The sequence below is a fragment of the Glandiceps talaboti genome, chromosome 17, assembly GCF_964340395.1.
Source record: "Glandiceps talaboti chromosome 17, keGlaTala1.1, whole genome shotgun sequence".
Classification (NCBI taxonomy): Eukaryota; Metazoa; Hemichordata; class Enteropneusta; family Spengelidae; genus Glandiceps; species Glandiceps talaboti.
Genome location: NC_135565.1, coordinates 17,699,325 through 17,711,990, shown reverse-complemented (window position 1 = coordinate 17,711,990; position 12,666 = coordinate 17,699,325). Strand labels below are relative to the sequence as shown.

General features: G+C 33.9%; 1 protein-coding gene across 1 annotated transcript in view; it reads left to right on the top strand.

Annotated features, from left to right (window-relative positions):
* LOC144448136 (thyrotropin receptor-like) overlaps positions 1–12,666 on the top strand; it is a 121,469-nt gene that overhangs the window by 99,341 nt on the left and 9,462 nt on the right. The window contains exons 3-5 of the mRNA XM_078138289.1: positions 7,451–7,522; positions 10,133–10,204; positions 12,446–12,661. Of these exons, the coding sequence (XP_077994415.1) occupies positions 7,451–7,522; positions 10,133–10,204; positions 12,446–12,661 (360 nt within the window). The remainder of the gene's footprint in view (positions 1–7,450; positions 7,523–10,132; positions 10,205–12,445; positions 12,662–12,666) is intronic.

Below are 12,666 nucleotides of genomic sequence, written 5' to 3'. Positions count from 1 at the left end.
AAGTTTGATGGATTAAGCCCTCACGGGACTTCTTGGGAGACAAGTATTTAGGTACTTAATGAACCATCCAGCATAAATAAAGATTATTAAAAAAAAATGTGTGGTTGCCAGGTGAGAAAAGACATGTTTGTCTTATAATGTCACAACACCACAGTATTTATATAATATATAGTAATTACTGAATGTAAATGTGTACAAAACTGAAATTCTGTTTTATACATGTGTACATGTGCTTTTCCAAGCTTTTGAATACATGAGAGGTTCACTGCTAAGCTGAATTGGTTGTTTTTGTTAACATTCTAAATGATGTGATTTTGGGTACTTTTTGTTCCTCAACATTGCCTTAGTTCCCATGTAGAATTAGGGTTGAAATTTGGGGTGAGAAAAACATTTTTCTGGCAAGGTTTATTGATAAAGTTGGTCTAGAACAACTGAGTTACAACATGGTTTCATTATGAACTATGTGGGATTCAGACATAATGGTATATAACTGTAAGTAATGGTTAATTTTGAAGTTTATACCATTTTTCTGCATCTCTGTTTATCAGTGTGTTTACAGCCTAGATGTTGACATAGTTCTGATCTTCTCAGAAATCCCAGTAATAGTACTAGATAAATCTGTTTAAAGTCTATAGTCATATTCCTCAAAGTTGATTCAATGTTTTTACTCATGTGTGAGAGCAAATCTATAAAAAAAGTTCAGTAACCTTCCTTGAGTTTATTCAGTGTTATACAAGTTTTGAGAGTCCCTAGTGTAAGAAGAGGAAAGAAATGGGTGACAAAGGTAATGATTGAATTCAGCCAGGAATCCCCATGGATAACAAAGAATTCACTTTCTTTCCGTTGCCTTAGTACATGTCAGATAAAACTGTGACTTTAACTGAGAAGCAAGAGTGTGATATTAGCCTTGATTATATTCAACACAAAGCATTTCATTTCCTGGACAGTATCTTATTTTATTTTTAGAACACAACTGTTCTGCTCTGTCTTTCAGACCGAATTCATTTTTCATAAAACACAAGACAGACCAGTAAAGGTACATTTTGTAACATGTACATCCCTACAGTTAAAACTGAATATGGGAAATGGGGATTTCACTACAGTGGTGGTGTTGTATCGAACAATCTACCGCATCCATAAGATTTATAGCTCCAAACCCTTGGTATTTTTAAGAGAAAAATTAAGAATGTAGTTTGGTAATGTACATTTGTAATGTACAAAATGTACATGTATAACTTTACTTTTTAAAGTATACTGTGCTTCTGTAACTTTTTGTGCCATAGTGTAGTTTGTTCCTTATTTGTTTGTGTTTCTATGTATGTAATCTTGCAACAGGTTCCCTTGGGAGAACAGTGTTTAGGCACTGAAATGGAATCTGTGTATGAAAGATTAATGAATAAAAAATAAATAAAACAATAAAAAAACTGCATTGCTAGAGGCTTTAGGAGATCTTACAACTATACCATGCAAGCGAGAGGTTTAAGCTAAAAGTATTTTGTTGACATCCATTGTATAACAACTCACAATTAGAAACTAATGTACCGCTTTTAGAACTCAATGTCATTGCTACAGGCTTGAGAAAATCTCACTCACTGACTAGAATTAGAACTCTAGATATTATATAGTTATTGCAGAGTACATTATTGCGGTCATCTGCTGAACAGCAGCCTGCAATTGGAAAGACACAGCATCACTGCTACAGGCTTGAGAAATCTCACTCACTGACATGTACTAGAACTCAAGACATTTTATAGTTATTGCAGAGTATTTGCAGTCATCTATGAACAACAACCTGTGATTAGAAAGACACTGCTTTTAACTACAACGTCATTGCTACAGGCTTTAGAAAATCTCACTCACTGACATTGACAAGCATTAGAACTCTAGATATTATAGCGTTATTGCGGAGTACATTATTTGCGGTCATCTGCTGAACAGCATCATTGCTACAGGCTTGAGAAAATCTCACTAACTGACAAGTATTTGAACTTAAGACGTTCTGTAGCCAAAATCCTTATCTATTACGGTCTGAGAGTATTTTATTTGTGGTCATGTGTTGAACAACAACCTTCAATTAGAAGTATTTCATGAGATCTTCTTATAGACCATAACGGTATTTGCTACAGGCTTAGGCTTGTGGAAATCTTTCCCTGTAGTACTCAGCACAAGAATCCTTACTTTGTTCAGAGTGTTGCATTTGTAGTCGTCTGTTGTAAAAGAGTCAACAATTATATAGTAAATATAAGTTCATGAATTTAACTTCGTATTGCACCAAAATTTTAAAAGTAGCTAACCAAAGCTTTCGTCAGGTATCCATCATGGTCAATGTTTTCTGACAATTGTCCTGATTCATGGAAGTTGGTAACATCCACCAATTAGTAATATATTATGTAAGTTCACGTTTTCCAGCTCTAGCAAACACTCCCCTTTGTACATGTGATGTACAGTATGGTATTGTCATGTTTTGAATTGACAGAAAACCTGAAAAATTAATAGGAATAAGTAAGTAATACAGGAGATTTGCCCTAGAAAGTATAAAAACAGTGTCCTCTGAACATTTGCCAACTCAACATTGTCATGTTTTGCTTTAAGAGGAGGAAACCTGTTATAGAAAGGACAAAAAAGGATTTCCAAGCCAGCATCATAGAAAATATAAAAACAAAGTGTTCTTGACATTTATCAGCACAATGGTTGTCATGTTTTGCTTTAAAGACAGAGGAAACCTAAAAAAAAAGGAATTTATACTGATTCCCAGGTCAGCAGAAAGTTTGTCCTACAAAACAAAAAATAATTTATTTTCAAACAGGCATCACAATGATTATAATGTTTTGCAGCAAGACTGAGAAAACCTGAAAGATGAGCAGTAAACATCAAGTTTGCTCTCAGAGAAAGTATGCAAAATATTATTCTTTGAGTGTACATTAGCACATAATAATTATGAAGTAAGATGTTCAGTCTGTGAATGTACATTATGACATTGTCATGTATGCACTGTACTTCATAGACGGGTTAGATGAAGAACATAAGCTGAGAAACCGGATGTTCTATGAACGTACATTTGTACATCGTGACATTGCTGTGCTGTAATTAAGACAAAGGAAACCCAAATGCAGTCAATTTTATTACTTTAGTGAAGTATATTTAACCATACCGGGTATGCCTGCAGTGGTACTTTCCTGTTTCCTAATTAGGAACTAATGATGGTATCATTGTACAAGTCACCCAGGTCATCCTAGCCCCCCAGACTTTATTTGAATGACTCATGGCAAGCTTTTTTACCATTATGAAATACAGTTGTTAACAGACTTTATACAATATCAACATGATGAGTCAATCTGTTGAATAATGGGGGATAACATTGTAATGTGCTTAAAACTTACCCATGTGAAATCACAAGATGTGTCACATGTGCGCCTGCTCTCTCTCTCTCTCTCTCTCTCGCTCTCTCTCTCTCTCTCTCTCTCTCTCTCTCTCTCTCTCTCTCTCTCTCTCTGTTCTCTCTCTCTCTCTCTCTCTTCTCTGTTCTCTCTCTCTCTCTCTCTCTCTCTCTCTCTCTCTCTCTCTCTCTCTCTCTCTCTCTCTCTCTCTCTCCCCCCCCTCTCTCCCTCCCTCTCTCTCTCCTCCCGGCACACACGCACGTACACAGTCACACACTAGCACTCTCTCTCCCTTCTGTCAGCCTGTCATTGTTTCTCATTGATTCTGTACATGTACATGTACCTTTCTTTCACACACTCTCCCCCCACCTCCCACCCCCAACACACACACTATTAAAAATGTAAAGAATCAATAGCCACTATATCATAGATTGATTAATATGTTAACCTATCTCGGTAGAAAGAAAGAAAACAAAACCAAACAAAAATTAGCTGTACAGTACTATACAGTATACTTATGGAATAAATCTTTTGCAATATACATGTAGTGTTGAATAAAAAAAAGGAAACTGGATGGTCTCAATGCCTCTGAGCTCCCAGCTCTAAGCACTAGAAAATTTAAATTATGGACAGAAGGTGCAAGGCATTTGTATTAGATTTCTTGAAAGTTGACATTCAATCTTACATTTACACGTTTGTGTTTGACTAAATTCTGCAACGTAGGAATAAGATACACTCGTATAACCTCAAGAAATCAAAGTGGGACATGGGTTTTTCACACAACTTCTTGGAAAAAGTTGCCCATTAGAAATAAAAACTCACTCATGTAGCCAGAAACTACTGCCGGACATGCACAATGCTTCCTGTGGAGATTTTTAGCATGAATCTTATGTATTTTAACCTTCCATGACATATGTGAATAATGTATGTCTTCTCTTTCTTGCCTCGTGATTCGCTACACTTATTACTTCAGGCCATTTCTTGAACACACATGGAGTTCTGTCTTTCTCATTAGTGTGTAACGTGATGTAAAGTTGAAAAGTTGAAAAGTATGAGTAGAAAACGTAAAAAGTTGGAAAAGTTTTTAGCTCCCTGGAGGCCCTGTACATATATATGTGCACAGTTTAAAATAATAATCACCAAAGAAGTTAGTTTCACTTTATTCCAACATTAATAGGTACCAGTAGTATTATTGAGTGAAGTGAAGTTATTGTACGTGAGCATGCATGTAGTTTGTAATCTCCATATTATTTAAGTTATAATGTTTTCTGTACTGTTTCACCAGTTAGCCAATTCAGAAAGAAAATGACAAATGACTAAAAACTCCTTCTTTTATGGTTCAAAAAAAGCAAACGATCATTTTCAATGCTGATAAACTCCAGCACAAGAGACATGTCTATCTTATCATTTTGAAATAGACGTGAGAATATTTTCTTTCGTTTCATTTGAACAGTGCAATCAGGGTAGCCTGTCTAGGTTGTGGTCTGTGATTTTGCTTTCCTGTCCAAATAACTGCTTTTTCTGGTTTCAATAGCAAGTCATTATTACAATTTGAAAATATTTGCCCAATAAGCTGGTTATGTCACAGTGGAGAGTGATTACATACGTCAGAATCTATTATTCAAATGAAGTCATTGTGTAAATGAACATGTGCAACTGTGATGAACACAAGAATTACATGATGTATGCAACACATGAAATGTGATAATTTACCAGTAATTATGTAAATTAATCGTATGATAAACAGGTGTAGCTGAAATAAAGACTTGAAATTGGAATTTGGAGAAGTGGTTAGTGAGACAGCTTCGCAGTCACAGACAGGATACTGTTAGGTTAATCCTGTGGATGCATGGTCAGTATGGCCAATAGTAAATCATGTAGTATTGTGCTTTTACCGCCTCTAGTAATCTTTTATCCATTTTCACAATCTTTAGTCTGTTCTCTACTCAAGGTAACATCTATGTGTAATCATCCTCATTTCATCATTAGTATAAAGTGGTTAACATCTAGGTATCTGTGTCATCGTCGTCAGCATATGCCAACCGAAAGCAATTACGCATGTGTTCGTTCAGTCGTGTAAAGTTACTTTGTAAATCTAATGTGATCTCTTAGTTCACTAATAGCTAGCCACCTATAGTGGAATCCACATCTTTGTATCTATCTGCCATCTTGTGTCTTATTGTGATAATTACTGTAAATCTGTACATTTTCTCTGAAGACATATTTTTACTTATTTCACTGGAAAACAAAAATTCAAAAATAAGTAGTCGATTAAGATTCCTGTTTGTATATTACATAAACAGTGCACCAGGCTTAGTACTTCATAAAAATTAATCTTAGAACTACTAAGACTGTGCAAATACAAAATGTTCAAGGGGCAGAATATCTACGTTTGACCTACTACCAGTATGCATTGGCATATACATACGTGTATACTTGCAGTATGCAAGTAATATATGATAATTTTAGAGTAATCATACCTACATATTTTAAAAATGAAGGAAATGATAACTTTTCCAAGCAGTTTCTTTTTGTATCGATTATCGCAAAAACAAGTGATGTACATGTATGTAGTTATGATGTATGTAGTTATGATGTATAACAGCCAGGGTATAAATCCCTATTTTCTGTTCAAATGTGCAGATGGCTTGTACGTGATATGGTTGCCATATAACTTTCTTTCTTGACTGTGGTTGTATCTGTATCTGTATCTGTATCTGTATCTGTATCTGTATCTGTACATGTGCCATTTGATAAATGTGCTAGATGAAATTGTATTTGTTTGTATAGAGTTTAAAATAGGCCAGAACTTAAAAGTTTCCAGATGACTAGGAAATGAACATTTATTATGGATTTCTGATATGTGAAACAACTCAGTACTTTTACAATTTATTAAGTTACAAAGATGGAATTGTTTTAATGTTATTTTACTTCGTTTTTATTAGCACAACTGAACTGAGTTCAGATTACAGGGGCGATTAGGCGAGTAAACATTTAAAAAAAACAAAAAAAACACATAAAGTTAAACTCTACACTTATGCCACAATGCCATTGGCACTATTTTTAAAGGATGAAAAACATATTAAAGTTGTTGTAAGGATCAAAAATCCAAAACAAATACCGATTTGTCGTCCGTATGAGCACTTTAAAAACCACATATAGATCTGAACTGAGTGCGCGTGAATGTTTTTATAGCATTGATATTGCGCCAGTGTTATTGGAGAATGATTAGAAATACATCAGTCATCATTAGAAGTCAATCTATAAGATTGAATGTAATTCTCATTCAACCTATTTTACCGATGGTAAAAAACTATTAAAGTATGCCCTACAGGTACTACAATCAAATGCTAGTTGTTTTGGACATGAATTCTCTCTTTACATATTACGTGTGTAGAATGGATAGCATTTCGTTACCACTGATGTTATATATTGCTGTAACTACATAAGTGAACAAACGTATAATGGTGACTTTACGGCTTTAAGTACATCATATATACATGTATAGGAGTGACATGTACTACTTTAATTGTGTATGGTGATAATTCTCCAAATATGGTGTTGACAATCCTTTTTTAACCGTATTTGGCATTGACCCTTTTACATATATGGTGTTGACAGTCCTGCTTTAGCCATATATGGTGTTCAGCTACATGTGCAAAACACTGCTTTAATAACCATATTTGGTGTTGACAAGCTTGCTTTAACCATATATGGTATTGACAATCCTGCTTTAGCCATATATGGTGTTGTCAGCCTTGCTTTGACCATATATAGTGTTGACAATCTGCTCAAACCATATATGGTGATGAAAATCCTGCTTTAACCATATATGTTGTTGACAACATGTTGTTTTTTAAAGTTGTTTTTCAAGAAAAAAACAGCGAATGATTATCATCATCATCATCATCATCGTCGTCGTCATCATCAGTTTCGAATATTGATAGTGTTTTGTAGCTGAGCGGTATGTGAGTATTAGATTAGAGCTTAACAAATAACATTAAGTATGTAATCCAATTTTATGCATTTGTTGAGATTAATCTAATTCCTTTAAATGATTGATTATGTTACAGACGTTTGTGTGATAATCAGTTATCACAGCTGCCTGCTACTGTATTTGAAGGTCTTGACAGACTGAAAACATTGTGAGTATAAGGCCAAGAAAAAAAAAGAACTGTTTCTGGGACAGTTTGTCTAAAATTGTCTAATTCTCAATAAACCTGTCACTCAATCTACTATTTATGGTAGTTACTGTTCTTTTTATTTAGTACTGTAGAGCAAGTATGTATGTGGGGCAGATGTCATTTGCTTGTTCATAATTGGCTCTGCAGTTGTTTTCACTGAAGAAGGGAGCCTAGATCTGCAGACTGTATGGAATGGACAAACTAAAAAAAAAAGACCCAAAAAACGTGGTGGTGGTGGTGGTGGTGGTGGTGGTGGTGGTGGGGGGGGGGGGGGGTGTTTAAGTGATACATACGCTGACCAGAAACAATTCTTATTTTTTTTGCCAAACATTTTTTATATTTATTAGTTTCTAAGATTAATATTGGTATTGTTGGTATAATACAAATGTACAGTGAATTTCACAACACCATTCAGCTTTTCTGTTTGATACAACCATGCAGAAACCAACAAGAAACTGCATATGCCACACTTCAATAGCAAGATCGCATTTTTTTGCTACATTTAGTCTAAATGAAATAAACCATTTCAATGCATTGCAACTCCATGCAGACATTCGGGCACCAATGTTTTTCCTAGTATCAAACACCCGATGAAAGGGCACGTAAAATGTCCTTTGCGGTGTTCATTTGATGTCTGTATGTGGCATTTGTAGTTCACTCACTTTAAGACAAAATGTAGCAAGAAACTGTACTCATTCAATCTTGCTATCTTAAAGTGTAGTATGTCCAGTTTCTTGTTGGTTTCTGCATGGTTGTATCAAACAGAAAAGCTGAATGGTGTTGTGAAATTCACTGTACATTAGCTTCAAGATTAATATAGGTAATGTTGTCACGGTATAGAGTGTTAACCGTATATGAGTTGACCTTGCAAGGTTTCAGTGTCGACATCATGTGAAGAAAATACCATAACTTGGACTAACGTAATTTCCAAATTCAATTTTGTGTTGGCGATTGATTTCATGAAAGTCCTACTTTACTGTGACCTCTATAGGAATGCATCGAACTCAACAGAATTGCTCGTTATACCAGGTGTTGCAACCTATTTTCTGTGTTGTACGATTATTGCATACTCATTTTAGGGCTGTTGTAAAAGCAGAAAGGTGTCACTTTCACAAAGATATCTACAGATTTGTTGTTTGTCATAGTGCTAGCGTAAACCTGTAACTTCGAATAAATTAATTTTATTGCTAGAAACTGACTCCCTATATAAGGCTGAACACCCTCCAGGAAAGTGGTTGTGGTGTGTGGCTACTCACGAGAGAAAATCTCTACCCCTTTTCAGACATACGCAATAATATTTATATTTACACGAACCTCATTTCTTTTAGCATGAAAGAATGGACACCTCCATTTTACAATACAATAATTTGACATACTTTATTTGAATCTTCAGTATGAACTCCTTTCACTGTACTATGTACCTTTTGTCAGACAAAATAAACACTAAAAAATATACCACATTCAGACTCATACACACAAAAAGTGGAACCCTTTGACCCAACTTTGAGTGGCACATATACAATGTACATGTACATATCGTCACATCAGTGCAGAAAGGTTGTATCTGCTATGCAATTGTCTAGGCAAATACGACATTTCTGTACTGACGTGACGATATAGCTTTTCAATAGACATACATAAAACTTGCAAACAAGTTTTCTAAAATATACCTGGTTTGACAGAATGAGAAGGTGCATTTGAATGTGTAGGTTAAAGGAGAAATGTGCAAACAGTAGAAAAGAAGATGAACAAACTTAAAATTTGCTAAGCGGGAGTCAGTTACATAAATTTGCAAGTTAAGAAATTGTAAATTCCGTCATTACGTACATACAAATATTACATGTAGTCAACTGTCTACTAACAGTACCTCATGGTTATGGACCTTAAACAGACTCGGCAGAATGTTTTCCTTTCCCAAACCTGTCAACGTATTCCATTAGCTCTTAGTAATTGTCTGGAAAACGTAGGGAATTACATGGAATGGTTGATTGATACGAAATGTAATCTGTAGCTAGATCTCTACCACCTGGTGTTTACTGTAGGTTTAGCAAAGTAGAATAACAAAAGGAATTCATTATGTCAACCTGATTGGAATTGTCGATTTTCCAGTCCTTGGATTCATTGACTGTCACATGTGTTGTTGCGTTCTGGCTTGTTTAGTCTTGATTATGTTTGAAATCTACTCAGCCTCAGTGAAACTGTTGTTTCACAGGAGCTGTATTTAGAAACATTATAAAAACTCATGAAGTGTGTTTAATGGCAGTTCTTATTTTGGCATAAAAAGCTTGTATTAATCTCTGCCAAATCCCATGCCTAACAATATACGCCTACAGGATTATATAATTCTAAGGCACGTCACTTGAAAAACGTTATTAACCCAAAACTTCACACCTCAATATGCAAGTGTAGCCCCTTTATTGAGTTACCCCTAAGCTGTGCCATATGACATTTATGAATTATGAACAATAAACCACAGGTGTCTGTCTTCCTTTGAAATATGAATTATTCTCATTTTGTATTTATGAAGCATGAATATGTGAATTTTGAATATTGCCTACAATTCTTTTTCAGACTTCTACAAGTTAATTATTTAACAGAAGTTCCTGCTGAAGCCTTGCAAAACCTTTCTAAACTAGTCGCTCTGTAAGTAAACACTTACTTTTATTATTTTAATTTTAGTTCAAGATCTTGTGTTGCTCGGGGTCCAAAAAAAGTATCGGAAAACCCCAGTGTTTTGGACCATTCAATTACAACCAGTGACAGGCAACCATAAACAAGCAAAAGTCTTCACAAACAGTGAAAGTAAACAACTGAATTGGATTAATAACACTTTGCACAGCATGTTGGAAGTACAGAGACTTGTATTACATTTCATAGTTTGATTTGGACAGTTTTATGGCTTCTTTATGTGTACATGAAATTTAAATTCTTTGCGAATTTGAGTTATAATTAAAAAAGCCATTAACTTTATCTAACCATGAAGTAATATAATACAAATCTTTGTTAGTCCAAAATTCTGTGCTAAATATTATTAATCCAATTTATTTGTTTCCTTTCCCTGTTTGCTACAAGTTCTGTTGTTTAATATAATAAATGCTTGTCTGTTTTTGATTGTATAACTAATGCTATGAACTAATGCTAATGAGTTTGTGCTTTGTGCTGCGTCTTTCCTGAGTGTTATAAGTGCAGTTTTGAAGATAGTAGGGAAAGCACTTGAATAGAGTGAGTTATTATTGGGACTAATTTTATCCCAATCAAATCCATGGTAATTGTAAAACAGCTTTTTCCGAATTAAGTTTCTATCAAATTGCATGCAGAAAGTGCAACCACAAGAGTTCGTATTCATTAAAATTTATGTTGTTGGTAGGATCGTCAATCTGTGCATTGTGTGTAATAGTGTGTATATATTGATAAGAAGGCAATTAGATAGTCACAACATAAACTCTGAGACTATCTAGAGGTAGAATACTAATGATTTGCTAATTTGGGAATCAGTTTGTAAATCTTGTTTCTGACTTATCGACCAATTTGTTGTACTGCTCAAGCATGTAATGTGTCCTGACAAATAATCTTGTTTGTACAACATTAAACTATTCATGGCACATCCACATTGTGAGCACTGGGGGCGCTAGTCATCATTTATATCTTTTAGCCAGTATGCAAATTTCTTGTCTGTGACATTGATGTCTATTTTTAGCACATTTGGCTTTTGAACTGTGATGGCGCTATTTATATTTTGACAAATAATTTTGTTTGTCCATTAAATTTCTATTTATAGCAAAGTAAATGAAAAGAAGTTTAATATTTATTAATTTTACTTGCAGGAGTATGAGATTATTCTTTGAATTAAAATTTACAATTTTTTGCAAATTTTTTTTTCGGCAGAACTTGATATACATTTACTAGGATGAAGTAGTGAGTGTGTTTTGATGGAATACCTGTACATGTTGTATGAAGGATAATAAGCAATGCACAATTTAAAACCAAAAAATAACTACATTGTAAAAGAAACATGAATTGCAATGAAAATAGAGCTTATTTTCTGATTGGTGTTTAGACAGCCAAGGGGAAAATATGTAAAAGTAATTTATCTTTAATTTGATTTTTCTTTATCTAATCCAAGAAGGCAACAATTTAAAAGAGTTTTGTATGAAGGATGAGACGAAAGCAATTAGAGAAAATTGCTTTCTAAATGTTGAAGAATTTATTCATAAGTAATTAGGCATATTTAGTTGATTGAAAAATCCATCACATGTAAATAAAGTCTATTTTCATAATTAGCACCTTAGGCTAGTATACTTTCACAATTAGCACCTTAAGCTAATGTACTTTCATAATTAGGCTCTTTCATAAAGGTGGCCATATGGATGAAGATTTGCCATTTATGTTGGATTTTTAATATATAAAACAATTTTATAAAAATCGGTGTGAAAAAACAGACCAAGTTTGTGTTTGTAACTCAATAAATTACTAAAGATTATGAAATGTGTAAAATCTTTATTATTATACATATGATAAGATATGATATCGTATGATAAGTTATGATATGATATATATGTGATATGATATATATGATATGGTATGATGTGACTTGATATATGAGATATTACATATGATATGATATATGATGTGATTTGATATATGAGATATGACATGATATGATATGATATACATTGTATGATGTGAAAGATATATATGATAATTTGATATGATATGATGCCGATATTATATTGATATGATATGATGATAAACAATGTATATGATATAATATGATATGATATGATATGATATGATATGAAATATAGCAATAAAAACAAAACTGTGAAAATGAAAGCATGTGAAGTTCGATTGATTGAGGTCTGTGTACTTTTTATCTATCTACAGACATATAGATGCAAATCATATTAAAGAAGTTCCAGCACACAGTTTTAAAGGACTTACATCTCTGAAGCAGCTATGGATGGATGACAACATGTTAAGTGAAATACCAGTGGAAGCTATCAATAAATGTCCAACACTGGAAAACCTAGAATTAGGACTGAATAACATATCAGTTATACCAGACTATGCCTTTGTTAATCTGTCAAGACTCATGGTTCTGTAAG